Source organism: Amphibalanus amphitrite, unplaced genomic scaffold, assembly GCF_019059575.1.
Source record: "Amphibalanus amphitrite isolate SeventyFive unplaced genomic scaffold, NRLGWU_Aamphi_draft 000025F_arrow, whole genome shotgun sequence".
Taxonomy (NCBI): domain Eukaryota; kingdom Metazoa; phylum Arthropoda; class Thecostraca; order Balanomorpha; family Balanidae; genus Amphibalanus; species Amphibalanus amphitrite.
The window spans coordinates 1,671,236-1,696,593 of record NW_024881521.1 but is presented as its reverse complement, the minus strand read 5'-3'; the positions used below and the strand labels follow the sequence as shown (position 1 = coordinate 1,696,593).

Below are 25,358 nucleotides of genomic sequence, written 5' to 3'. Positions count from 1 at the left end.
TCTGTCGTCAAGACAGATTGCTTGATGTTTGCCGATGATTTGAAGATTTTTCAGAAAGTTAGAAATCACGATGATGTACAAAGGCTCCAGAACGATATTGATGCTGTAACGGAATGGGCGGCGGTCTGGGGGCTCAAGCTGAATCCCTCGAAGTGTAAAACTTTTAAAATCACGCTCAAAAGAGACATATATCCATCTGTGTATCAAATCAGTGGTAGCACTCTGCAGAAAGTGACTTCGATTCGTGATTTGGGTGTGGTACTTGACCGAAAACTTACTTTTGCAGACCATACAAATGTGATTGTTTCAAAGGCCAATCGGGCACTAGGGCTACTCATGCGGAGCCTCCAGGCGACCTCTCCGCGGTGCAAACTGGACAGGAGAGCAGTGTTCGCGGCATTCAATGCAAATGTTAGGGCCATCCTAGAGTACTGTTCTGTAGTTTGGGCCGGTGCTTCCAAGTGTCATCTCGTGCGTTTGGAACGTGTCCAACACAAGTTTTCGATTTGGCTGGCAAACATGACGAACGTTCACCATGACTCGATTGAATATCATTACCTGCTGAAGCTGTTCGACGTGAGATCGCTACATGCCAGGCGCATTGAGAGTGACATTATATTTTTGTGCAAGGTATTCAAAGGTTCGGTGTCATCCTCTCATCTTCTACGGTCGTTCTCGTTACACGCTCCGCTCAGAGCGACACGCAGCGCTGTGTCGACATTGTTCCATGTGCCGCGTGGGCGAGTGAACTGCATTGCAAACGGCCTGTTTACGCGCTGTCCTCGTGCCACCAACAAATTTCTGGAAGCCCAGCCTCAAACTGATGTGTTATGTGATCCTGTTGGAAGCATCAAGAGGCGCCTCGTCCTCTATACCGGATCCGTGAGACTCTAGGGCAATGTACATGAGAATACTGTTTTTATTATGATAGTTTATTGTGCATGTTTTTTTTTCGTATTTTATCTTTTGACTTCACCTATCATAGGGATCATGCCTGTTGGTGATATTATGCAATACAAGAATACAAGAATACATCTCAGACGCTCGTACAGTCCGGGCCAGCCGGCGTTTTTCTACCCCGGTTCGTGGTTTGTCACGCTGGGAGATCGGGCGCGTCACGCGCGGCGTGGTACCGCTTGGCATGGGAGTATCCTGGGGCGCTGCTCGCGATGGCTTGCTCGGCTCGGCTCAATATGCGGCTTTACGTATTGTTAGTAGTGATGTGATGCAAGAATTGTAACTATGTAAAGGGAGACAACGCATTTTAACGTGACATCAACCATTTAACTATGTTAGATGGAATGCAATGTTCTAAGTGTGGATTTACAGACATTATGCCAACAACAGATTTTTTTTTTGTAAGTGACTTCCGATTTCAATGTTTTCCTTCAAAGCCACAACAGGCATATGGCTACAAATGTTCAAGGATGGGACAGAGGCTAGCTGAAGAGTCTGAGGTCTGGTAGTCAGGGAAATCATATACTGACTGGGCGGGGACGCGGTACACACGGACACGATACACGACTGGGCGCCGGGCCGTTCTGAGCTCACCGCTGTCGATGATGGCGCCCAGCCTGTCCAGGAACACATCCAGCGGCTGCAGCCGGCCCCGCAGCGGCATCACAATGTGCACCGGCAGGTCCCGCAGCCGCTCGTGCCGCTGCACAGTCACCACAGGGTCCTGCCGGGGAGGGGGACGTTACTACCAGCGGAAGCACGGCGACCGGCGCCGTACCGAACGGCCACCGCGATACCTGCACGGCACCGCACAGAGCAACCATCGCGATACGGTACGGCATGGCGCGGTACCGAACAGCCACCGCAATACCTGTACCGTACGGCACGGAACAGCCACCAAGATATTAGCACGGACTACTGACTCGCTCAACCACACATTATACACACGCCTGAGCCACACCACCGAATGTCTGGCGACATTTAAACCAGACTGCATCAGACACCCAGCAGATATGCGCACACTGAAATTGAACCACCGACCGGACACTTTGGGCCCGACCGGACGGCCCAGGCCCCCCCCCCCACACACACACACCTTGAGCGGTCGGTAGACTCGCGCCGTGAAGACGTCGACGCCGGTGCGGAAGACAAGGGTGTACTCCTCGCCCAGGCCGGCCAGGTGACGACTGATGCCGTATTGAAAGTGTCGCTCCGCCACCGCGCCGCCCATCACCGGCTGCCGACGAGCGGGGGGTCAGACTGGGTGGGGGTTAGACTGGATGGGAGGGTCAGACTGGTGGGAGGGTCAGACTGGTGGGAGGGTTAGACTGGGTGGGAGGGTCAGACTGGGATGGGGGAAGGGGGTCAGAGCGGCTTGGAGGGTCTAACTGACAGAGTCAGAGTGGCTGGGCGGGTCACACTGGCCAGGGACTAGGGAAGAGGAAAAGGTCACGGCTTCCAAGTTCCATGCCTACACAAATGCAGGCAGTGCACATAAAAACAAACACACAAACACTCTGGAAGCAAGAAAGTCTAGTGAAAATCTAGTACGGGTCAGTCACAGCCCGTAAGTGAGTTAAGTCGCTATGGAGGTTCACTCTAAGGCCACCGGTTGACCGCTGAGTATGTATGTACAGTGGACAGCCCCGTGCGGCCTGCGGCGACCAGGACCCGGTGCGCGGCCCACCTGTCCGTCCCGGATGGCCTCTCTGATGAGTGTGAGGACGTTCTCCTTCTCCAGCTCCAGCAGCGGCACGGCCGTGGTGAAGTCGGGCCGGAGGTCCACGGTGTAACGCTCCTCCAGGGTGAACGTCTCGTACGGCACCACGGCGTTACTGGAGACACACACTGCAGAGTTAGGTACTGGGACCGGGAGCTACTGAGTGCCTTCACCGACCCACGCTCAACAAGACACCGGGAACGGACACCACGATATTTGAGATAGGTCCATCATCAGTATATCCATAATTAGTACCAGACACAAAGTTCGGCGGCAAATACTTAGGGGAGAGTGGGGTAATTTGGCCGCTTTTTTTAGAAAACGATGTAACATAAAATTGACAACACATTTCTGCACTTTCTCAACGCTGGCAAGTGTTGCAATCATTTTACTTTACTGGACAGCAATCTTGAAATGATAGAGTTACTACTTATATTGAAATTGTGACGTATTACAAAGGTCTGCAAGGTGGCCAAATCGCCCCACTAGCAGGCTTATTTGAACGGGGGTGTGGGGCAATTTGGCCGGTGTTAGTTTGAGGCCGGTATTTCATTGTTAGTGGCGAGTCAGCTTCACATTCAGCAATGACGTGTGTCCTACGACGCATTTGACGCATTTCGGAGGTTGACTCAGCGGTCACAGTGGTCGAAAATAGTCAAAATAGCGGCTCTAGATGCGATCACAGTTTTTTACGAATAACTTTTGAAGTAATCAAGCTAGGTCAAAACTAAAAGTAGCATCGTAATTCTCTCGTCAGTCCGCATCGAAACATATATGTGTTGACCTCGAGAGGTCAAGGTCAAAGGTTGACTTCAGGTCACGCTACCTCAAGTCGCTTGACCCCAAGGTCACGTGACTTCAAGATCATCATGTATATCGTTCGATGCGCCTTGACGAGCTGAACACAATGAGACCATTGGCGCGGCTGTATCTTTTTTCTGTAAGAATTTATTAGCAAAAAATGTTTGGTTATCTTTGATGACGTCACATGCCCTTACAGCTGTCCAATAGGAAATAAGGCAGCAAGGTAGTCAAAGTTGGTCATGAATCATGTCATTGATTGTATAATTGACCACGACAACTCGGCCGTCCCAGCAAAGCGACCCTGAGCGCACCGGCCAAGTTGCCCCGCTAGTCCCGGCCAAATAACCCCACATTGCTATTCTTAGAATTTTTGTCTATAAAGTCGTCATGGCTATACGGAACTAAATGAAATTGCTCTTGGAACCGCTGAACACCCCGAAGAATGGCGCTATAATGTCTGAATTCGTTTATATCCCAAATACTGCATGCTATACAACTTTTTAAACGGAAGTAAAAGTTACCATTTTCTAATGAAATTCACGTTTTAATTATTTTTAATTTAACTATAAGGGAAAAGTTTTGACATTTGTCCTCGAGTTAGTTCTACCCATGACAAATGAATAGAGACTACACCTTTTGTCAGTTTATTTCGGTACGTACGCGTCCATTTTAGAACTAGCGGATTCTTTGTAGACATGCCGCAAAGCTATTTATCAGTATAGCATTGCATGTCGGCCGTTTATAGCGGTGATCGGCATTAAAGCATTTAATTTCGGCGCAGCAGCAAAAGACGCCCGGTTTCGGCGTGTCCGCATTGTATTTCGGCGGTGCCGCTGGAGATTGGAGACGGCCGCACGATATTTAGAACAGTAGCAACCAAATTCGGCGATATTCATTCAATTTCGGCGGCTGTTTGGAAGCGGGCAGAGACTTCTCGCTTACAAAATAAGCTTGTTGGAGCATTCTTATTAAGTCAAACGTTTTTCAGTGTGTTAACTGTCGTCGCTGTCTCATTGTCTGGACTTGTACGTGCCTCAACCCTCCACCCTCTCCTTTAAGGCCGCATATTCCATTCGCATTCGCCAGCGATGAGCATGATTTCATGTTCGTGTTTTCTGTGGGTAACAAAACATTGCAATGCATTAATTTTTATCCAGCAAGACTACTAACATAAGTGCAGAGGTATCTGCTTATAACGAAGACGGCGGAGAACAAAACCAGGCCGACAGGGTACGCGATTACTAAACCCCCGCCCGTGCGCCAGAGACGCCCGGTGTCGTCGCGCGGTTGTTGCAGGGATGCGCGAGCGCCGGATGGACAGTCAGATGTTGCTTGATGTGTGGAAGGGGAGGGGGGAGCGAAGAGATACATACACCTGCCGCAGCTACGAGTCTTGTCCATGGGACGGGTAACTGGTAAGAATGTCGGCGCTAAGCCTTTGGTGGTGTTCATGGGGGTGGGGCGGGGTGAGGGGAGGCGTGGTGATACGATACGGAATGTTGAATTTATTTTCGTGTCCCTCTGCACACAGTAGGTAAGAGATGGTTGATGTTTCACGCTGGCACTTGATTAACCCGCGCCCTGCTGGGGGTCCTGGATTTCCACGCCCTGCTGGGGGGGGGGGGGGTGTTTGAACACCCCCCCTTGTAACTCGGCTCCTGGGCCACGTAGCGATACGCGGAAGGCGGCGTTCGAAAGAGCGTAAAAAATAATGACGAAATCACTTCGGTCAATTTTTTGGTCAGGTCAAAGGTCAGGTCACCAGAGGTCATTGAAGGCAAAATTTCGCCGATTTCCAGGTCGAATGTCGAAAATTTCCAAGAAGCCAACGCATAACTCGGGAACCAATAGAGCTACAGCGCCGCGGAAAAGCGCATTCGATAGCCCTATTAACGCCCTTTCTGAGTAATTCTCTCAGATTTGACCTAACGTCAACGGTTTTGCCTGCAGGGGGCAAAAACTGCAAAAATAGCCGATTTTTTCGAAAACAGTTTTTCTGCAATAACTTTTGACCCAAGCCTTGAACGAGCTTACTTTTACCGGCATCGTGTTCCTCTCGTCAAGACGCATCGAATGAACTATAACTTGACCTTGAAAGGTCAATTTGAAAATTTGACCTCAGGTCAAGGTCATGACCTGACCGGAAAGGGTCATGTTGCATATCAGTCGATCCGAATCGTCGAGCTGAACACATCTAAGGCGTTTTCATCGCTCTAGCATGCCTCTATCAAAAGTTATTTGCGAAAAACTGATAGATACCATTCGTGACCTAAGATGACCTCAGGGCATAAACAAGGGTCACGGACACCATTTTCAAGTTCAGTGTGTCTAAACCACTTGTAATTCGGTGTTTGGGAGTGTTTATAATGTCTTTCATCCAAAAGAGGCGCATTTCAATTTTCTCCCATTGACTTATAATGGGGAGGTCGCAAAATTGACCTGACCTTAGGTCATCGATATCAAAATTCTGAGATATACATTTTGTACATGCTATTGCTCTTAGCAATCGCTGAAAGTTTCAAAGCGATCGGTCACTCGGTGTAGCTATGACAGACATTGAAAGTTTTTATGAGGTGAGGTCACTTCAAGTGACCTGGTGACCTGACCTTGAATGACCTTGGTCTGAAATTTTCACAACATTTGTAGAATTGATGTGTGATAAGGTATACCAAAAACGGCGGCGCTCCGCGCCGCCGTTTTTGAGATATTCGCGAAAAACCACAAGGGGGGGGTGTTCAAACACCCCCCCCCCCAGCAGGGCGCGGGTTAATAGATGATTACAGGAAGTGCAACGATAACCGATTGGTAAGGACTCATTCTGGTCTGATTGATATAATTGTGTCATGTGTGATTGATGAGGTGATAGGTTGCTTTCAAGGTGAAGTAAAATAACACCTTTGATGAAATGGGTTCATATTTTGGGCAGAACCTTGGCGCACAGTGACAAAGAGCACAGACGTGCTTCAATGAAAGATATTCGGGGTTTGCCTCGAGTCCAACAACGATGGGCGTTTGCTTTGTCAATCGTCGTCCGCCATGTGCGGACAGGAACGGGTTCTGTAATATTAAAAAAAGAAAACGAAACCATACCACTGATGTTATCTTTTTAGGATAAATAGTACTAACTCAATAAAGTTTATCAATTTTCACATCAGCATTCGAAATGGGAAACAGCGAAACGGTCTTAGGTAGGTACTATGGTACTGTGACGCTAAACAAACCATGGCCTGCTTTTCTGCCCCTTGAATATCCCAAAGCCACAAAGCTGTATGACGATTCATTTGATGCTCAAGAAGCGTTCCTGAAAATATGAACCATCTGGGTGTCTCCGGTTACCCGCCGAAATTGAATGAACAGTGCCGAATTTGGTTGTTACTGTTGCTAAATAGCGTGCGCTACCTCTAAACCTTCGCTGGCGCCGCCGATTCTACTTGCGCTATCACCGAAAATGGAGCATATTGCCGCTGTGCCGAAATTGAATGCTTTACCGCCGACTGCCTAACCTGCGCCGAGATATTATGCGATTCTGGTACATAATATTGCGGTCTGTCTACACACATTTCGTTAGTTCTAAAATGGATGATTACGCACCGAATTTAACTGACAAAAGGTGTAGAGTTATTTCATTCACTTTTATCAGATATCGTACAGGTGGGGGCGGCCAATCTCCCCTATGTCAACCATGACATCAAGGTCATATCACACATTGTAACGTCAGGTCTATGTCGGCAGTGGCAGTGCGGACGACCGACAGCGCGACGTTCACAGGTCTGCGGACAGCCTGGCTCAGTCGTCAGTGCGACTCGACGACTGCGCCGACTGGAGGTCGCGAGGGCAGACCGCAATCTATGCGCTCTACCTGCCCTCATTTAATACTAATAGCATCAGCCGACTTTGGTCGTCTCAACAAAGTGTAACTGGAAAACAGCTTATTGCACAAGGACGTAAATCATATTGAACTTTATCATAAAACTTTTATAGTTCATTTTTATCAAAAGTACTTTGACTCCAAGTTCATTATCGAAACTGTCACTGTCACATGAGTTCCAACAGCTTCTGCTTCTGAGAAAATAAATGACAACTATTGAAATCCTCATTTTCGAATTGTGCTTGAAAACTAAATGGAAATTGTGCCTGCCAGAATGAGCATACTATGATGACATCACTAAATGCAGCTGGCAGCCAAGGTCCTTACGATGGCACAACGCAAGCACAAGGTGTCGACGAATTTTAGGGAAATTTCGTTTTTCAGTGTCATAGAGATCATGTTAATAAAATCTGATGGCCAATAGTTGCAAACCAAAATGATAATTAAAATCTAGATCTTTTTGTTATCATTTTGTTAATTATCATTTTGGTTTGCAACTATTGGCCATCAGATTTTATAAATATGTCTAACAATACCGAACAATACACATGTTAGTCGTTGTGTCCATGGTAATTATACGTAACATAACATTGCAATGGAAATTCTAAAGCATGAGGCCATCACGTTCAAATATTTAGTTCTAAAACACACGGATGGAACACATCAAGAATAGGTCATTCATATGGGGGCGACAAACAAGCGAGCAAGAGAGGGAATCCTGTACGTGCACGGGCTATTCATAGCTCCCCCCCCTCCTGACTCCGAAACTACTGGGCCGATCGTCAAAATTCAAACGGCGTCTGTCCGGAAAAACTGTCGAGCGAAACCTAATTTCATTGACCTCGAGGTCACCCATGACGTCACAGGTCAGGTCAAAGTAAAAATTATCGATGTTTGGCTTGTTCACATTTTGGGATCTGGCCGCCGTCTTTCAAGTCAGATCAGGCTCTTTTTTTTTTTACACACTCGTGAACAGATGCTTTAGATACCTACCCTGAGGGTACCAAACTTGTACTTTGATTTTCAGGTCAGGGTCAAGTCATCACAGGTCACGGAAACCTTATATCATGCGTCAGACACGTGATATCATGTTTTATGGTTCATATAGTTATAGGCCATAGATCTCGAATTTGATGTCGTTTATGTCATTCGAGGTCATTTTGAGTTGAATTTAGCTTAGGTCAGGCCACTTTCAGGTAAAATAGTCAAATCTTAAAGTTCAAATTTTTTCACCAAAAACGCGTCTATCGGATGCACTTTGAGCTCAGGAACACGATGGTGCTATTTATATTGATGTACGATGGCAATTACGTGCTGAAAAATTGATTTGAAAAAATATAATTGTGAAATTTTTGCTATAATGCGCATAACTTAGCCATGTTTAAAGATATATGGCTAAAACTGGCTAGAGTAAGTCATAAGCAGGTGTTCATCACATACATTCCGGTTTTTCGAAAAGTCAAAAACTTTTTGAAAAAAGATAAAAATATACCTTTAAAAAAAAAATTGATATATATAATTGTCAAAACTTTCAAAATTTTGAAAATCATAGATAGCAGTTTGATAACGCAGTCTATTCTGAGTCCTCTCATGCAAAGAAATTAGATCTGGCTTAAAAATTGAGCTCTTGGGAGCGATTGCCGTGGTTCAATGTTTTGCGTCGAAATTGGCCGAACATGACGTCACTCTGACGTCATTTCCGGCCGACCTATGGTAGCTACGAAGTTCATATTTTGACACAAGGTGTCAAAGTGATGCAGCCGAAGGTACTGAAAGTTTGGCGGCGATACGTCAAGCGGTTTAAAAGTTATTGCAGAAAAACGGTAGGGGCTATGAATAGCACCCCCCCCCCCCCAGTGGGGACTGGAGCGCGGGTTAAAATTGTCGTAACATTAGCTGAGGAACACTATGTACTTACATATCTTCAAATCGAACGTCATTGAATGCATTTCCAGCATTTTTGTCCTTTAATACAGTAGAAGGCAGCTTTGGGTAGTTCGCACCTGAAATTAAGCAAAATGACAAGCATTGTCAATTATAAAACTACAGTGTTGGCTTCAGAAAGCCACTAAGTCACGCCAGCTTGTTAGGAAAACCTGATGGAGCTGGAAAGGTGTTAACAACAGACATGTGCATGGATCCGAGTGATGGATCTATGATCTCAGCGGATCTGGAAGCAAAGTACAGGTTGGGATCTATGATCCCACCGGATCCGGCGTGAAAAATACATCTTGGATCTACAAGATGTATCAAATGATCTGACGATAAATTAAGAACATGGATCTATGATCTGAGTGGATCCCACCATGCACCACCTTTGAAACCATGTTTTAAAGGGGTTCTATGCCAATAAGTAACACAAAACTCAGGATTATGACGTGCGATCACATAAAATCACTAAAACAGAACATTTGTGAGTTGAAACAAGTGCTTTTTTGGGATATAACTGCGTTGGCAAAAAATAAGTGAGGATCTATTATCTCACTGGATCTCAAGCAAAAAATGAGACTCGGATCTGTGATCCCTACGGATTTCTCGATAAATTACAGAGCTGGATCTATGATCCCGTCGGATCCGAGACCAGGACCCGTGAGATCAGATCCCAGATCCATTTTCTCGAATCCATGCACAATACACATGTCTGGTTAAAAAGCCCACTCTAACACAGCTCCTGAGTCATGTTACCAAATGCAGCAAACAGCAAGTAGAAGCATGATTAATGAAGATATTAGTTGGGTCATTTTAGGTCATACCTCAACACGCGCACCGACGGGGGTCACGCCAACGTAGAACCAAGGGGTGGGGGCGGTAACCCCCTATCTCCGAGATCTCGAGAACGAAGCAAGGTAGCGACAAGCAGTAAACGGCATGGAGTACACATGGACAGGTCATTTTCAGGCCAGGTGAAAAATAACGTAAGTGTGACGGGTGAAATAGTCAGAATAGCTGCGCTAGATATGAATAAAGTTTTTCTCGAATAACTTTTGAAGAAGCCAAGCTAGAATCAAACTAATAGCTCCATCATTATCTTCTCGTCGATCCGCATCGAAACACGCATGCAAGCAAGCTTTATATATATATATATATATATATATATATATATATATATATATATATATATATATATATATATATATATATATATATATATATATATATATGTTACAGGCAAAGTGAAAACTCGGGCATTTTGCAAAATGCCTAGGCAGTTTGCAAAATGCCTGACCGGCCAGGCATTTTGCAAAATGCCCAGGCAGTTTGCAAACTGCCTGACCCACCAGGCATTTTGCAAACTGCCTGAAATATTTTCCCAGGCATTTTGCAAAATGCCTGACATCAAACTCGCACTAGCGACGATGTATAGGTAAGCATCATTTGTAACTGCCGCTTACAAAAGTTAATCGCTGTCAATGCGCACCAAGTGAGGGGACGCTGCGTTCTCCGGGTAGCGCCGCCGAGTTCAGGTCACTGAGCCCCAGCGGCCGTCGGGTGCCGAGCACCGGGCGTGGTTTCGTGGGTAAACATGCGCTCGATACAATGATTGTACTGTTTCTAAGAGCTCTTGGTGGCTTTTTGGAAATACTATGGGTGGATATTGATCAGAAAAGAATACTCTTCCAATTTACGAAAATTTGATTGTTACACGTTTAGGTAGGTACATTATCAATCGTCTCTGCCGGAACAGCTGCCCACCAGGGCAGAATACTGGACATCGCAGCTTTTATACACACGGCTACAACTCCGCATATACGAAAGGTACGGAGACGGTCGCTCAAGTCCATTCAGCGTTGGTTCCATCTCGACAGAATTGACGCAAAACGTATAGGTATACAGAGTGTCACGAACTTGATACGCGGTTGGCGCGGTCTTGTCCCTACATGTCCCTCCTGAGTGCTGAATGGATGTAATTTTAACGGGTCCGGCACCAGGGCATCTGGTCCAGGGCACTCGGCATCTAAATCGGCCATCCCCCGGTATCTGAAGATTTTACCCTGAAGCTGAAGCCGCTCAACCTCAGGCTGCAACCCTGACTTACCGTCATCCATAAGTGATGCAGCTGGATTTCGACAAAACCCACCATGAAATCTGGACCATTCAGGACTAGATATTCAGACTTTTCAATGATGAGGCCGTGAGGTGATATTAGCCGTTTTCACGACGGCCATCTGGTACACATTTGGTTCACGGTGTAGATTAGGTGCATATTTGGTCAAATTAGGTTCAGTGTGTCTCTTAGTAGCTATCAGCTAGGGTTGTACTAATTGCTTATATACCTCCTTTGTCATATTATCAGAGAGCATCATCGGTTAAAACACTGAAATAAATTCATAAAATAAAGATATTTGCTGTATTAAGAGAGATTAGGTGCATATTTGGTCAAATTAGGTGCACTCACCGGACAGCCCGTCGTGAAAACGGCTATTAGAGCTCTTCTTAGTCACTAACCGTCCCGACAAGCAGTTCTGGGCCAACAGCAGCTCAGAGGCGCTGCGCCGTCGAGACGGTGAAGCACCCACTGGGCACTGGGGATTCTCGTTTGGGGCATGATGGGCTACAGAGGCGGCCTATTTGAGCTTCACCAGGTGCCGCGGGGACAGACCATGTGGCAGCTGATAACTTGTCAGCGAGGTGCTGGAGAACACTGACGCAACTACGATGCAATACATTTCGGGACACCAGTGCAACATCCCGCAACAATTTCGCGACACCCGTATTCGTGACCGTGGAATGTGTCAATGTGAACACAACACATGTCAAATGTGTTGCGGGGTCAGTCACGGTGGAACGTTTATGATCAACGGCTGTAGTCAACAAAAACGGTGGAATATATGGAAACCCAGGCATTTTGCAAAATGCCTGGCGGGTCAGGCATTTTGTAAAATGCCTAGGCAGTTTGCAAAATGCCTGGTGGGTCAGGCAGTTTGCAAACTGCCTGGGCATTTTGCAAAATGCCTGGCGGGTCAGGCATTTTGCAAATTGCCTAGGCATTTTGCAAAATGCCCGAGTTTTCACTTTGCCTGTAACATATATATATATATATATATATATATATATATATATATATATATATATATATATATATATATATATATATATATATATATATATATATATATATATATATATATATATATATATATATATATATATAGGTCAAACTTCAGAGGTTAAGCTCAGGTCACGTGACCTCAAGTTTATCATGTACCTATATCATTCGATGCGCCTTGACGAGCTGAATACCATGAGACCATCCGCGCGGATGTATTTTGTTCATGTAAGGAGTAATTAGCAAAAAAAACTTGGTGACCTTTGATGACGTCACATGACCTTACAGTTGCCCAAGAGCAAAAAAGGTCTCAAGGTACCTAGTCCAAATTGATCGCATTTTTCATTATTTTTTATACATCAATTTAGTGCGAACCTTTTGTATGGAAGAAATCACAAGGACAGTGCCCCCGTTAACCAAAGCTTGTTGCGCTGACCCTGCCCTCTACCCTCCTATCGCGGAATTCCGACTCCATGGCAGAATTTGGAGTGTGCGTGTTACAGTGCGTCCGCGAAATTCGTGAGTTTGCGAAGTAACTAGTTAATCCGCGAAATCCCTAGGGACTCCGCGAACTCACATAAACTCTCGTGAATCCGCGGAATCACTGCCGTGGCTCCGCGGATTTACTAGAGTTTCCAGTGCGTTCGTGAAGTCACTGAAGAGTCGCGGGGATCTGCGAACTTCCTAGGTAATCCGCGGAATAGCGATTCTTTTTCAGTGAATCCACGGAATACCGATTCTTTTTTCAGAGAATGACTACGTTTCCATGGGCAAGGGGATTCGTATCCGGATCAGTGAAGCCGCTACTGATCCGGATGACTGGGGCCGTTTCCATGGGCAAAGCCGGTACTGATCCGGATCAGTGAAATAAGAGCTCAGCCGCTACTGATCGGCTTAGGAGGGACGAGTATGGCGCAGTTTGGCAATTAATAAAAACTCCAGCTAACATTTTTGCCTGGCCTTGTGCAAAGATCGACTAGGATCTTCCGTCCTGAAGATTGGCTTTCTTTTATCATACCGATAGCAAACTCAGCTATTGGGAAAATCTTCCAAGCTCTCTACAATAACTAATTTTTCAGTTCGATTCATGTTAAAAAATAAAAATAAACAAATAAATTTACATAGCAATTCGTCCGTCTTTCATTACTTCAGAAAACGTTTCGGGCGACCCCGAGTTTCGAACCCGAGACCTTTGGCTCAAAAAGCGAAAATCATACCGCTGCGCCACCGCGGCACTCTGCCGCCGTTGTCCTAAACTTATATATGAAAATAGTTGACAGGCAAATGATGCAACATCGAGAAAGTCTACATTTGTGCTGTAAGGGATTACACGGGTAATGAAAAAATGCTGGAAAAGATTGCAAAATTGATTTGCCATCTAACACCAACAAATAGATTAAGAATATTGGCACAATAGACCTTAGCAAGATAACTGATGGGTGGATGCTGTTGCGCAACGGAATGCTTGGACTGGACACCGTGCAGGAGGAATGCACAAACAAATATCTCCAATGGTTTAAATCTTAAATAATATAGCCCAAATTTTGAAGCATATCATTTTAGTAATAGTATAATTTAAATAAAATATTTCTAATGCGATATATGTGTTACAGGCACTTTAGAAAATCAGTCATTTTGTAAAATGCCTAGGCATTTTACAAAAAGACGGCTGTTTGGAAAATGACTGAACGCAACCAGGCTTTTTTCAAAATGGCTAGCCATTTTACAAAATGACTAGGCATTTTGCAAAATGCCTGACCAGCATGGAACGTAGATCCCACTACAGATACTATGGCCAACAGTTTTTGGACGTCTTCCTATACCCTATAGGTACGTGTTCAGCCTGTAGCTGATCGATCTGAAGCTCTGTGATGACGACAATGCTGTGTAACGACCAGGTTGAGTTGCAGACTCGGCTGTAGCATAAAACATTGTTTAGTTAACGCTGTAAAAACTCCCAAGTACATCAACGCCGTTCATGTTCTGCCTGAAACTAGACTGACTGACTGTAGGTTGATAAAAAGTCTACTATTTCTGTCCGTTCCTGGTTCGTTATGAATTGATGGTTTTTGCCAGCACTTGAGTCTATGATCTCCGCCACCTTGCGGTCGAATTCTGGACGCGACATAACGGTCCACGAGGCACTCGCGACACGCACGGACGCTCACTCACAGCCCACGGATCAACAAAGAAGCCCAGTGTGGACCACCCCTCCCCTCCTCAGTTGACTGGACAGCGCTAATTGGCTCTAAGGAACTTCAACAAGTCTACCCTAGGCCTAGTCCACGCAATTGTTTACAGTATTATTGTTTAGGTTTTCTTCCTAACTTTTTTTTTGAATAAAAAAGCTCTCTGATCACAATGAATATTAAAGCAATAATTAACAAAACACGATTAATTTTGTTCTGTGGCAACAGCTTTGAGTACCTACTTGCATGGTCCCAGTTAAAAATATCAAGCTCCACATCGGGAGAATCATCAGGTCGCTTGGCGTAGGACGAGCGCGTTGGTTTCAGAAGACACTAACGCCTAAGTGTGTGGGATCGAACCCTCGCGACCTCTAATAGTCTTACAGATACAGGCCGGCATAGGGCCAGTCGTTTGTTGACGCTCCAGATCGATCATTTTAAATCCAGCAGCGTCGCTGACGTCGGGGTTGGAAATGTCGCGGGCCTGCACTTCTCAAAATAGAGGTAGGTATGGACTTCCCACTGCTGGACTCCTCTGGTCATAATGCTGGACTCCTCGGTCCACCTACACGCTACCAAAACGTATATAATTAGGTACTCGTATCTACAACACGCTGCTCAGTCATTTTGTAAAATGGCTAGGTATTTTGTAAAATGCCTAGGCATTTTGCAAAATGACTGGAGAGTCAGTCATTTTGTAAAATGCCTAGGCTTTTTGCAAAAAGCCTGGAAAATCAGGCATTTTGCAAAATGCCTAGGCATTTTACAAAAGGACTGATTTTCTAAAGTGCCTGCAACATATGCATCCAGGCCCATTAAAACAATTAACATGAAAATAAGAAAATTAAAAAGTCAAACATTAATCCCTATCGTAACGGCTCAGCTTCTTTCGAAGCTGGATTAGAATCCGGATCAGCGGTAAGGGATTACGGGTGTTTCCATGGGCAGCCTAATCCCTTACGAGGCACTGATCCGGATCAGTGATGCCCATGGAAACGGGGTCATTGTCCAAAAAACGTTATTTAGAGCTAATGTCGATTATTCGTAGACATGGGCGTAGGAACGGCTGGAACATTGTGGGTGCATGGGTGCAGAAATCCAGCCATGGCCGGTGAAGCGGGGGGGGGGGGGGGGGGTAGGGAGCGACACCCGAGCGAAGGCTCGTTACGAGCTTTGAGGGGGGGGGGGGGTGTATACTGTATACCATGTCGAAAAGGTACCGACCGATAAGTGCATTTGGAAGCATTAATTCCCTCGCATGTGTAGGGGGTTCGGATGAGCCCCCCCATGGTTTTTCGCAAATAACGCGCGCAAAAAGCGGCCGATTGCGACGAAACTTTAAGTACCCTCGAGTTGATCAGTTTTACATCTACTCTGAAAATTTCATGACCCTGACCCAAAAGACCTTTGACCTGTGACCTGATTCTCGAGACCATGTTCGGCCGGATTCGCGATTTGGCGTATGTCAGCTCACATTATCCGCGCGTTTCCAGTCTTTTTGTGATTGTAGACGTCCAATGTGAAATGATGTTCGTCCCATGCATCACGGTGGGTGTGAGGGTCACCTGAAGGTCAGGTCAGGTCATTGACCTTTGATGACCTCGGTTCTTTTTTTTCGAGTATTACATGTTTCTATTGTAGTTTTTCGGGCTGATTTCGAATTTAGCATCCATTTGAATGTTTACGAAGTAGTTTTAGTGCCTTCGTAACATGCTACGACGCCGTCAGTGGTAGTTGACACCTACTATGGATAGCTGTTAGGACGCCTAATGGTTGACCTGACCTGACCTGACCCGATCTGGCCTAAATGCATGAAGAAATCATCTGTGATCAAAACTAACATGACATTCGTGATCAGCGCCCCGAAAAACCCGATCACAGCTTCACTTTACGCAGTTCTAACTTCTAGCAGGTCCAATTTTCCCGACCTTTGGAACATTGACCTGACCTGGAAGGTCAACCAATGACCTAGGACCTTAAAATTGGATAGCATCGGCTTCCTCTCGTCACGGGCAACACCCTCGTTTTTTTCCGCGAAGCTCTAGCTCGATCAGCCTCCCCCTCCCCCTACACATTTGAAGCTGGAAAACGCCGCACACATGCGAGGGTTAATATTGTCAATATTGACTGCCGTTAAAAGTAAAAGCGGCCGACTTTGCCATTTTCGAAGATATCGGGCTAAAAAATTTGACAGTGGGTCATCGGCTCGGTATGTGTTCAATCACATGCTCCATTTCCCTTTTTTTCTTCAGCACAAATGTAAGTTTTGAAGACCATCATAAAAGCAAATGCTTTTGAAAAATGGATGAAAGCAAATGAAAACAAATGAAAGGATGAAAACAAATGAAGCAAATGAAAAATGGATAGTGGGCAACATATCCTGAATTTGCCGTGCTGCATCATGCATGGAAAGTAGTGTTGATGAGAAAAGGGGTTTTTGGTTCAGATTATTGTGGGTGCAGAATACATTGTCTGCACCCACTGGAGAAATATTGTGGGTGCAGCTGCACCCTTGCACCCATGGTTCCTACGCTTATGTTCGTAGAGGCTCAAAGACAATTGGAATTTGGAACCGAATCATGTTGCCGATATGGTGGTCGTGTTGTACTTTGGCCGGCATGTCAATTAGGTACAATCAGTCTATCAGAATAAAAATGTCGGGACGTTTGGTACGTTTTATGCTACATTGTTACGTAGGTATCCTAACATATTTTTTTTTTGTAAATAGGTACTATTTTCTTAGATTATAAAAAAAATTGCGCGCAGCACTATTCCACTTCAAACGTGGGTATTTGCTGTAAATAGTTATGTAACTATCTGAGTGGACCTCGACCTCGCAATTGCGCCAATTTCGCAATTTCGCAAAAGTCTAAGGTCATCATTTGACTTTCCAAGTCAGGTCAATGACTTAAAAAGTTGGGAAAATCGGGCCCTCTTAGGGTAGGACCAAGTTCAGTAGGCATGATCTCAGCAATTATCTTGTTTTATATGGCGGTTTTCATTATCACAATATTATTTTTGATATCATGAAGTTTGTATATCTCGGTTTTACGAAAATTAGTAGGGCAACAAAGATAAATTTTGCGAAAAAATAATTTTAGTTGGAAACATCCATTCTGGTATGCAAAATTCAGTATGAGGCCCAGTATGGTGACCGTCTAGTGCTGCGTCTAGTGTGCTTCCAAGGCTGAGTACCTGATATCAACAGAAGTTGTTTACTATTTTGCCTGACGTTGCTAGGTGGTTGCTAGGGAGCCAAGGATACTCTCTTGCGCGATCATTTGCACTTATTTTTCCTCATTATATCAACATGTTGCTGTTTCTGAGACCTAACTCATGCTAAGAAAAAAGCAGTTTTCTTAAAATGTGTATTTAAAGGAAATAGTTCACTTTCACGAAATTATTTTTTTTGCAACGGATTTATGATTTTTTATGTTCAAAATAATCAGCAAAGAAAATAAAACCTTTTTATAACAAAAGATTATTTTCTATATTTTGATATAGGAAGAACTTTTCAGTTTCTGTAAGGCACACGCGATCCAGTATGAAAAGAGCATGGGTCCCGAAAATTCTTCAGAAACAGAGAAATTATCGCAGCCACCGGCATTTGGGCGATCTGCTCGATCTGATAATGTTCCCCTGAATGTCCTAATTGATCAGTACGAGAATTTCTCTAGAGTTCTCGTAGATAATTTCTCTAGTTTCTGAAGAATTTTCGGGACCCATGCTCTTTTCATACTGGATGGAAATATATGCAAGGCACACATCCTCAACGCAAGACACCTTTTTCGGGACGAGAAATAGAATATCTTTGCCTAGGGTGATCGTTGGGCTGTAAAAGCTCCTGATTTATGCTCGTCTCAGCCCAAGCTACGGAACTGCTATTCCAGTTCAAAACCCATGTTAAAAAGTGAACTATTTCCTTTAAGTGCCGTAGTATAAACACAGCTCTGAAATTCTGCTTAAATATCTGCAAAATCCTGACTTCCCGGAAAATTGTTGGTGGTGATGGGGATCGAGCCCGTCGATGAAAAGTAAGTCAATATTCAAAGGCTTCAAAACGTTATTTCTTGTTGTTCTGTGAAATAGCAATGCAAAGACCGATGATAGTGCCAGTGATGAGCTTTCCAATGAAGCATTGAAATTAGTAGTAAGGTTATTATCACCTAAGATATCTCATATCAAATATTAGAATTCTGCCATTGTCTTGCTTTAGAACAGGGTTACTTTCAGTCTCTTGGGAACACGATTTGCCGGTCTCAGATCGAAAAACACTTCAAAAAGCGGTAATAGACAATGAAATTTCCCACCTGATAGCATCTCGGGTTTTTATATATCCTGTCTAGAATTTTCATAAATCAGACGTAAAAATGGCCAATTTCGTCAGATTCCGAATTTTTGCCATTGGGTCTAATGTAAAGCATGGCTACTTTCAGTCTCTTGGGAACACGATTTCCGTCCCTCAGATTAAAAAACACTTCAAAAGTCGCAGGTAGTAGACGATTTAATCTACAAGATAGCATCTCGCTTTTTTCTGTATCTGGTCATGTATCTTCATAAAACCCTCTCAAATATAGTCAATTTAGCATTAAAGTCTATGGATTTAGAAGAAATTAAATATCTGACTAGATTTGGGCTACCATGTCTGTTGACCGGGGGCCGCTCTTAGAACTCCGTAAAGTGAGGATGTTACAGGGTATTTCGGGGTGCTGATCACGAATTTCATGTTAGTTTTTATCACAGACGATCGCTTCATGCAGATCAAGCATGCAGATATGCCAGGTCGGGTTAGGTTAGGTCATGTCAACCAATAGGCGTCCTGCTTGCTATTCATAGTAGGTGTCGACTACCATTGACAGCTTTGAAGAATGTTACGAAGGCGCCAAAACTACTTCGTAAATTTTCAAATAGCTTTTAAATTCGAAATCAGCTCCAAAAACCACTCTAGAAACAAATAAAACTCAAAAAGTGAACCAAGGTCATCAATGGTCATTTACCTTGAACTGACCTCAACGTGACCTTGTCGTCCACCATAATGCATTGCATCAACATCATTACACATGTTTGAACGTAGCCACAAAAAGACTAAAAACGTGCGGATAATGTAAGCAGACGTACGCCGATTCACGATTCTGCCCAAACATTGTCTCAAGAAATAGGTCACAGGACAAAAGGTCAGTTGGGTCAGGGTCATGACAATTTTAGGCTAGATGTAAAATTGATGAACTCGAGAGTACCGAAAGTTTCGTCGTGATCAGCTGCTTTTTTCGCGAGAAATTAGCGAAAAACCATGGGGGTCCATCCGACATGAGGTATATGCCGTGTGTACTGTGTATACTGTAGGTATAGTGTATATTCACCGCATCGGGACCTCGGTAACGGACAGACGCAGCCTTCTTGAATAGTACTATAGACGGCTTAAGTCCGCTCCAATCATGTTAACTCGTATATGACTGAAAAGAATCGGTATTTCGCGGATTCACTGAAAAAGAATCGCTAGTCCGCGGACTAACTAGAAAGTTCGGAGATCCCCGCGACTCTTCAGTGACTTCACGGATGCACTGAAAACTCTAGTAAATCCGCGAAGCCACGGCAGTGATTCCGCGGATTCACGAGAGTTTACGTGACTCCGCGGAGTCCCTAGAATCAACCAGTGAATTTGCGAACTCACGGATTTCGCGGACACACTGTAACATGCGCACAAAGCCGCGCACGGCCGGTCCCCGGACTGACTTCGCCTGGCTACGGCCTGCCACCAACCGCAACCATACCTGTCAGGAGGCTCATTAACGTCAAGCGTCTATCGCACTTCGAACCCGGGCTGTTATAACCAAGTTATAACCGTTATAACCGGGGATGCGTGCTCTCACCACGCGGAGTCCAACGCTCTACCGACTGAGGTACCTACGGGATCGGAGCTCGTGGTATGAATATGAAGTCACATAAAGTCCGGGAGTTCCTAAATAAACAGTCGTATTTAAAAGCTGCATATTATCAGCATGGAAGGCACGGCAAAAACGAATCACTTTCTAATATACACAATAGTCGATGCCATTTCACGTGATACAATCTTCTTTTTGCTGTCTTTTCATTTGCGACCACAGAGGACGTGTTCCAGATGAGCCCCCTCTCGCTCCACACACAGCTCTGCGCGTCGCCGAGCGGACTCCACCGCAGCCCGGCAGATCTCCGGCCGCACTCGGCGCACGGCGGACGACACGGCCCTCTTGAGGTCATCTGTGGTTCTGGGGCTGCTTTTGTAGACCTGTGACTTCAGGTGACCCCAGAGAAAGAAGTCAAGTGGGGTCAGATCCGGAGAGTGCGGGGGCCAGGTCCGCACCTCTCTGCGGGAGATAACCCGCGAACCGAATCGGTTCCGCAGCCATTCTCGAGTCGCAACGGCCGTGTGCGCCGAGGCTCCGTCTTGTTGGAACCATTGTTGGTCCATCAGCTGCCTGTCTCCACCCAGCCGCCTGTTCAGCGCAGTCCAGAACTTGGCTAGGACTTGCCGGTAGCGCTGAGCGTTGACGGTGACAGACTTCCCAGAGTCGTTCTCAAACCAGAAAGGTCCGATGATGCTACTGCTGCTCATTGCACACCAGGCTGTGCACGTCACACTGTGCAGAGGAGCTTCCGCGACCAAATCGGGTGGCTCCGTCGACCAGAATCGAAAATTCTGGGAGTTCACGCGGCCATCCATATGAAAATGGGCCTCGTCGCTGAACCAGATTCGGTGAAGGAACTCATTGTCCTGCTCGCAATTTCTCAGGAACCAGCCGCTGTAAAGAAGCCGTGACTGTTTGTCGACTTTCGACAGTGCTTGGTGAACGGAGACCTTATACGGGAACAGCTGAACGACGTTTCTGGCCAAACGGTGAGCGGTGGTTTTGCTACAGCCCAGTTCCTGGCCCAGCCGTCTGAGCGACTTTTGTGGGCTCCTCTGGAGGGCTTCTCGTGCCTTTTGGGCGTTTAGTGGCGTCCTCTTGGTTCTTTTTCGGCCACATTTACCCTTTTTTACGTTCTCCACACTACCTGTTGAAAAAACTTCTCAACTATACTTAAAATTACGGTTCTTGATGGCACTTGGGTCTTTTTTAAGTGTCGGCGTAGCTTACGTTGTGTTGCAACGATTGACTTTGTCTCAAAATAGAAATGTACTATTTTTGTTTTTTATTTTTTAGGGGGGGGGGGTCGGTTTGACCCCCCTTGCCGTTTGGCCCCTGATCGAGCTAGAGCTTCGCGGAAAAAACGAGCGTGTTGCCTGTGACGAGAGGAAGCCGATGATACCCAACTTTAAGGCCCTAGGTCATTGGTTGACCTTCCAGGTCAGGTCAATGACCCAAAGTCGGGAACATCGGGACCTGTTAGAAAGTCGTAAACTGTGGCTGCTAAGGAGTTTTTCGGGGTGCTGATCACGAATATCGTGTTAGTTATGATCATAGATGATGTCTTCGTGCATTTAGACCAGGTCGGGTCAGGTCAGGTCAGGTCAACCAGTAGGGGTCGTGACGGGATTTCGTAGTACGTGTCAACCGCCTCTGACAGCTTCGTAACATGTTACGAAGACACCAAAACTACTTCGTAAATGTTCAAATGGTTGCTAAATTCAAATTCAGCTCCAAAAACTAGCCTAGAATCATGTACAGCTCGAAAAAATGAACAGAGGTCGCCAAAGGTCAATGACCTGACCTGACCCTCAGGTGACCTTGACATCCACCCAAATGCATGGGAGCAACATCAAATCTCATGTTTGAGCGTTTGAAACCACGAGAAGCTTGCAAACGCGCAGCTAATGCGAGCCGACAATGACATACGCCGAATCGCTATTCCGGCCAAACATGGCCTCGAGAAAAAGGTCACAGGTCAAAGGTCACTTGGGTCAGGGTCATGAAATTTTCAGAGTAGGTGTAAAATTGATCAACTCGAGGGTACTGAAAGTTTCGTCGCGATCGGCCGCTTTTTGCGCGAGTTATTCACTAAAAACCTTGGGGAGGGGGGGTCCATCCGACCCCCCCCCCCACACACACACACATGCGAGGGTTAACCCGCGCCCCACTGGGGTCTGCGTATAACACGCCCTACTGGGGGGGGGGGGCTATTCATGGCCCCCCTCCTAACTCCGAAACTACTGGGCCGATCGTCAAAATTCAAACGGCGTCTGATAGCCCCGGAAAAACTGTCGAGCGAAACATAATTTCATTGACCTCGAGGTCACTGATGACGTCACAGGTCAGGTCAAAGTAAAAATTATTAGCATTTTGGCTTCTTCGCGTTTTGGGCTCTGGCCGCCGTCTTACAAGTCAGATCAGGCTCATTTTTGGTTCACACACTCGTGAACAGATGCTTCAGATACTCTGAGGGTACCAAACTTGTACTTTGATTTTCAGGTCAAGGTCAGGTCATCACAGGTCACGAAAATATTATATCATCCGTCGGTCACGTGACACATGTTTTATGGTCCATTTAGGCCAAACATTTCGAATTTGATGTCGTCTGTGTCATTCGAGGTCATTTTGAGTCAAATTTAGCTTAGGTCAGGTCACTTTCAGGTCAAAAAAGGTCAAATTTTGAAGTTAAAATTTTTCAACAAAAAAGGTGTCTATTGGATGCAGTTTGAGCTCAGGAACACGAAGGTGTTATTTATATTGGCGTGCGATGTCAAATTCGTGCTGAAAAATTGATTTGAAAAATTAATAATTGTTAATTTTTTGCAATAATGCGTATAACTTGGCCATTTTTGAAGATACTTAGCTAAAACTTGCTAGAGTTAGTCATAATAATGCGTTCTATCACATATATTCCGGTTTTCTCGAAAAGTCAAAAAAAATGAAAAAAATGTAAAAATATTTACATTTTTTACATTTTTTTTTTACAAAAAAAATGTAAAAAAATGACGTCACTCTGACGTCATTTCCGGCCGACCTATGGTAGGTACGAAGTTCAAATTTTGACACAAGGTGTCAAATTGATGCAGCCGGAGGTACTGAAATTTTGGCGTCGATACGTCAAGCGTTTGGAAGCTATTGCAGATAAACGGGAGGGGGGCTATAAATAGCCCCCCTCCCCCAGTGGGGCGCGGGTTAAGTTAAGCTGTGCGAGCGACCGCCAGATGACAGGTCACTTGTTGTTTTACTCTTGTCCCCGCAAGGTGTCAAGAGGAGTCGGTCGGGTCATGATGCAACAAACAGTATGTGGCTAGACACGAGTGCGTTTGTGAGGGAGGCGCGGGACACGCAGAGCAGACTCGCACAGCGCTGGCAGCGTCAGTGAAACACCACCCAGGCCAACAGAGGTTGATGATACAAAAGGCCCTATTCAAATAACACTCACCTTGATTTGTCCAAATCAATAAAATAAGGACAATGATAATAAAAATAACAAAAAGAAGTGCAAACTTCTTTGAAATAAGGCGTGATGCCATCATAGTACATCCATGTTACACAAAGTTGCCTGAAACAAATCAATGGTGAAATGGTGTAAGTGATGATTGATGAATAGGCATCACATGATTGGCAAATGTCGACGATAAATGTTGACATGTAAAATCAATAAACGCCAGACCAGAACGCTTCGCGCTAAATGGTCAACCCAACCAAGAGTCTTACAGATATTACAGAACCCATTACCCAGCCAAAACCCAACCATATCCCACGCTCCCACCCACTCGCAATGCTTGCACCTTGCAATTCACTCAATATACCCTGACTTGCAATTTGCTTGCAATGCTTGCAAGATCCAAGGCCAAGATCATTGATATTTGATTGAGATTTGAGATGTTTACCCTCATGCAAGCCAACCCTCATGCAATCCAAGATGCAAGCCCCCATCACGGCTCTCTCTATCGCCTGGATAAAAATAGGCCCCGCCCATCCCAATCAGCTGCTGCATGACGAGTTGATGACGACAACCACTACTTACCAGCAACCAATCTAGGGATAGCGTACGTGACAGTAATGGTGCAGCGGTTGCAAAATATTACATTGTTATTCAAACGGTTTTTGCTTTTAGGGCCTTGTTAGATGAGGATGAGGTTAGATTAGATGAGGTGTTGATGAAGGCAGGTATTTTTTTTAAATATTTTTTTGACAATTTTTTGCCCTTGTTTTACTTAAGCTGAACCCGGGACCACCTGAAGTCTAAACCTTATTTTATATAACATGTCAATGCTGATGCTGTCTTGAAATGTGAAATTTAGACAATGGTTATAGAAATAATGAATAGCAATTTCACCAACAACATTTTAATCTCTAGGAAGTGCAATTAAAATTAAAATCACTGTCTGCCACACTGCTCCATCCTGGTCATGCAACCAACGTTCATGGGTGGTGTTTCACGGCAGAGCACGCACTGCAGTGCTCAGCACTGCAGTGCGCTGCGTGTGTCAGAGCATTGGGTTTCCATGGCAGTGTCAACAAACTTCACTGTGACGCTAAGCTATGACAGCATCCCAGAACGCTAGCACGCTGCGGTACCAGCACCAGCAGCATGCTAGCAGTATTTGAACTCAAACCTCTGTTCTTGGTACGGTTTTTCAGAACCTCTCACTCTGTTCCAAACGCGATTGATCATAAACTAAGAGATCACATGCAACGTCATTTGAGTGATGCTATGGTATGCCGTAGCTACCAGTGCACACAGTGTCTGGATGGTGAAACAGGGCCATTATTAATCACATTTGCTTTGCTTTGTTTCAGCAGAAACCTGTCTGCACATGGGAGGAGCTCAACAAAAGCCCATCAAGTTCATGCATGGCAGTGGATCTCAACAGGAGAA

At 45.2% G+C, this 25,358-nt stretch overlaps 1 protein-coding gene across 1 annotated transcript in view; it reads right to left on the bottom strand.

The window, feature by feature from the left end:
- Window positions 1-24,383, bottom strand: part of LOC122394535 (chondroitin sulfate N-acetylgalactosaminyltransferase 1-like) — a 29,932-nt gene extending 5,549 nt beyond the window's left edge. The window contains exons 1-6 of the mRNA XM_043391482.1: window positions 24,367-24,383; window positions 23,916-24,035; window positions 9,268-9,352; window positions 2,645-2,792; window positions 2,054-2,194; window positions 1,552-1,681 (exon numbers count right to left, since the gene is read on the bottom strand). Coding sequence (XP_043247417.1) covers window positions 1,552-1,681; window positions 2,054-2,194; window positions 2,645-2,792; window positions 9,268-9,352; window positions 23,916-24,009 — 598 coding nt within the window. The 5' untranslated portion in view covers window positions 24,010-24,035; window positions 24,367-24,383. The remainder of the gene's footprint in view (window positions 1-1,551; window positions 1,682-2,053; window positions 2,195-2,644; window positions 2,793-9,267; window positions 9,353-23,915; window positions 24,036-24,366) is intronic.
- Between the last annotated feature and the right edge of the window lie 975 nt (window positions 24,384-25,358).